General features: G+C 38.8%; 1 protein-coding gene across 1 annotated transcript; it reads right to left on the bottom strand.

Annotated features, from left to right (window-relative positions):
• Positions 1–1,674: 1,674 nt before the first annotated feature.
• LOC140180484 (protein FAR-RED IMPAIRED RESPONSE 1-like) lies at positions 1,675–2,267 on the bottom strand. The gene is made up of 2 exons (XM_072221682.1): positions 2,116–2,267; positions 1,675–2,029 (listed from the first exon to the last, which is right to left on the bottom strand). Exons 1-2 carry the CDS (start codon positions 2,265–2,267, stop codon positions 1,675–1,677), a joined length of 507 nt encoding a protein of 168 aa, XP_072077783.1.
• Positions 2,268–2,618: the final 351 nt, after the last annotated feature.

The following is a 2,618-nucleotide window of genomic DNA, read 5'->3' as shown; positions in this document are numbered from 1 at the left end:
CCCTGAACCCTGAAGCTTGAACCCTAAACCTTAAACCCTAAACCCTAATCCCTAAACCCTAATCATCAAACCCTGAACCCTGAATCTTAAACCCCTAAAACCCTAAACCTTAAACTCTGAACCCTAAACCCTGAACCCTGAATCCTAAGCCTGAACCCTAAGTTAAAAATATTTATGTTACTCTTTTAGATGTTTTTAATAATTTTTGTTTAATTAATCACACGAAAAATGTAACTAGCGCTACACTTGATTCCCGTTTCTTAAGACAAATTCTAATTATTCAAATTAGAAATTAATACACTAAACGAATCGAAAAATTGCATATATCGATATAGAATTTCACAAAAAAAGTGACTATTCATTAAACACTAACAACAGTCAGAAATTAACCCTGCTATAACCATGGTGAACCGAAATTTGCTCATGGGTGAACAAAAATTTACATTAATAAAAACTTGTACAATCCTCTCTTGGATAATTCATATCTGGTGCATTGTAAAGAGTGGAGCTTGACTGAATAGATGATGCGGAGTCTAAAAGGTTCAACTACAAAAGACATAATTAATTCTATATTAGCAAAATGAACAATTGAATTTTTAACTAATCAAAAGCAAGTCAAGTTTACCTCGCTTGGAGCTGTCTTTTTTCTAGGTTTGATCCAAGTATGTTCTTGGGCCAACCTCTTGTTTTGACACGTGGTGGGCTTTGAAGGTCATTCACATTGCTTAATGTCACTTTTTCGTAGGTTAACAAATTTTTTCCTTTGCTTCTCTCTTGATATTCTTCCATCTCCGCCATGACCTTGTCAAATGCTCAGTGCAGAATTCCGGTCAACTCTTCAGACTCGGATACAAATTCACATATATTGTGCGACCGAAATACCAATTCATCAAATCTCTTACTTCTCAGCTCCAGTAGAGGTTCATCTTGGCTGCTCTTGATGTGTGTATGCCTCCTCTTTATGTTCTTGCTCCAGCGTTCCAATATGTATTTCGGTGCCATGTTATCCACCCGCTCAAAGCTTAGGATGCTTAGGGAATGGCGGCACAATATGCCCCTAGACTCAAACAGAAAGCAATGGCACTTTAAATCTCGTGATACTAAATCGTAGGTGATAATAAACTTGTTGAATGTGGAGTTGGAAACCTACTCTATGACTTCATATGTTGTGAAACCTAGGGTGGAATGCATTGATCTTGTGATACAGTTCACTTTACCTCTGAATTGAGCTTGAACTTCCCTGAATATCTCATGGGTATATACATGCTGAAACTGTGCCTCTATTGCTGATTTTGTTGCGCACGGTATCACGGTGTGAAAATCTGCAGCATCGAATTCTCTCTCTGCTTGCTAGGCAATTATCGTATTGCTTCATAAATTATCTCAAGGAGCTATTCCGTGTGATGAACTTGTTGAAAAATGAATGCATGCTCTCGCTCCTTTGTGTGTTTCTCATCCTGGCCTAGAAGTGGTGATCCAAGTAAACTGGAATCTAGATATGCCGATCCTTGTACAGCTCTGCAAAACAAACCGAACCCATAAGGTGTGGTGAACCGAAAACAATGCATGCTTTGAGAAAAAAAAGATTTGTGCATGAAAATAATTCGAATTGAAACCTCAATTACCCGAAAGCCATTTGTTGCCTCCAAGGCCATATTTTGTGAGGAAATCGTTCTAGTTTCTGTCAAATGCATCTTTTGTGTACGAGTTCCAAACAACATGGCTCATCTTTTGTTCAATATCAATGTGTCCCTTGTAGCCGTTTAGTTTGCTTGGGATCTTCTTCATGATGTGCCAGATACACCAGCGATGAATTGTTGTTGGCATGCATAGCTCAATTGCCCTATGAATCGATGCGCATTGATCAGTAAGAATGCCTTTTGGTGCCTTCCCTCCCATGCAATGTAACCAACACTCAAATAGCCATTTGAATGATTGAATGTCCTCATTTTTTATCAGCGCACATCCAAGAAGTGTAGACTGGCCATGGTGATTCACGCCAATAAAAGAACCTAAAACCAAATTGTACCTGCATAAATAAGCACACTTAAACCGTGGTGAACCAAAATATATACATTCACAGAATATGAAAATATATATCACTGAGCGAAATACATGTTTGTATTATAGGTGGTGTCAAATGAAACCACGTCTCCGAAATACTCAAATGCAGCCTTGCTTCTTGCATCAGCCCAGAATGCATGTTTAATGCACTGATCGCCTTTAAGGTTGAGCTCGGAGAAGAAATTTTGGTTCTTCTCTTTCATTCTTACTAGTTACTTCCCAAATTCTTTGGCATCGTCTTCTTTGAAAATATTCCGTACTTCCCTTGTGATGTAATTTCTCACGTCTTTTTCTATAAAACCTAGTTCACGGTGGCTGCCAGCTGCTACCACAAATGATTGGTAAGTTTTGCTCAGTCTGATTTCGGCTTCCTCATGGGTTTCAATGGTGCGGTGCATAAACATGCTAAGCTCTCTGTGTTGTTTGAGCATCTCTGCCCATTCTGAACAGCAAGGACGTGAGTCATTTAGAACAACTTTTAAAATTGTCCAAACACCGACGTCCTTCATTATGTGTACATAAATCCTGGCTGGACAGTTTAACACAGCTGAGGG

This window comes from Arachis hypogaea, chromosome 17 (genome assembly GCF_003086295.3).
Source record: "Arachis hypogaea cultivar Tifrunner chromosome 17, arahy.Tifrunner.gnm2.J5K5, whole genome shotgun sequence".
Lineage (NCBI taxonomy): Eukaryota > Viridiplantae > Streptophyta > Magnoliopsida > Fabales > Fabaceae > Arachis > Arachis hypogaea.
Note: the sequence above shows the minus strand (reverse complement) of the source record. Positions and strands in the feature narration are given on the sequence as shown.

Excerpts from the sequence above, each read along its gene's own strand:
- LOC140180484 (XM_072221682.1), bottom strand. The coding sequence starts at position 2,267 with ATGAAAGAGAAGAACCAAAATTTCTTCTCCGAGCTCAACCTTAAAGGC. Across the intron at positions 2,030-2,115 it reads ACCACCTATAATACAAACAT|GTACAATTTGGTTTTAGGTT; the intron begins GTATTTCGCTCA and ends TTATTTATGCAG.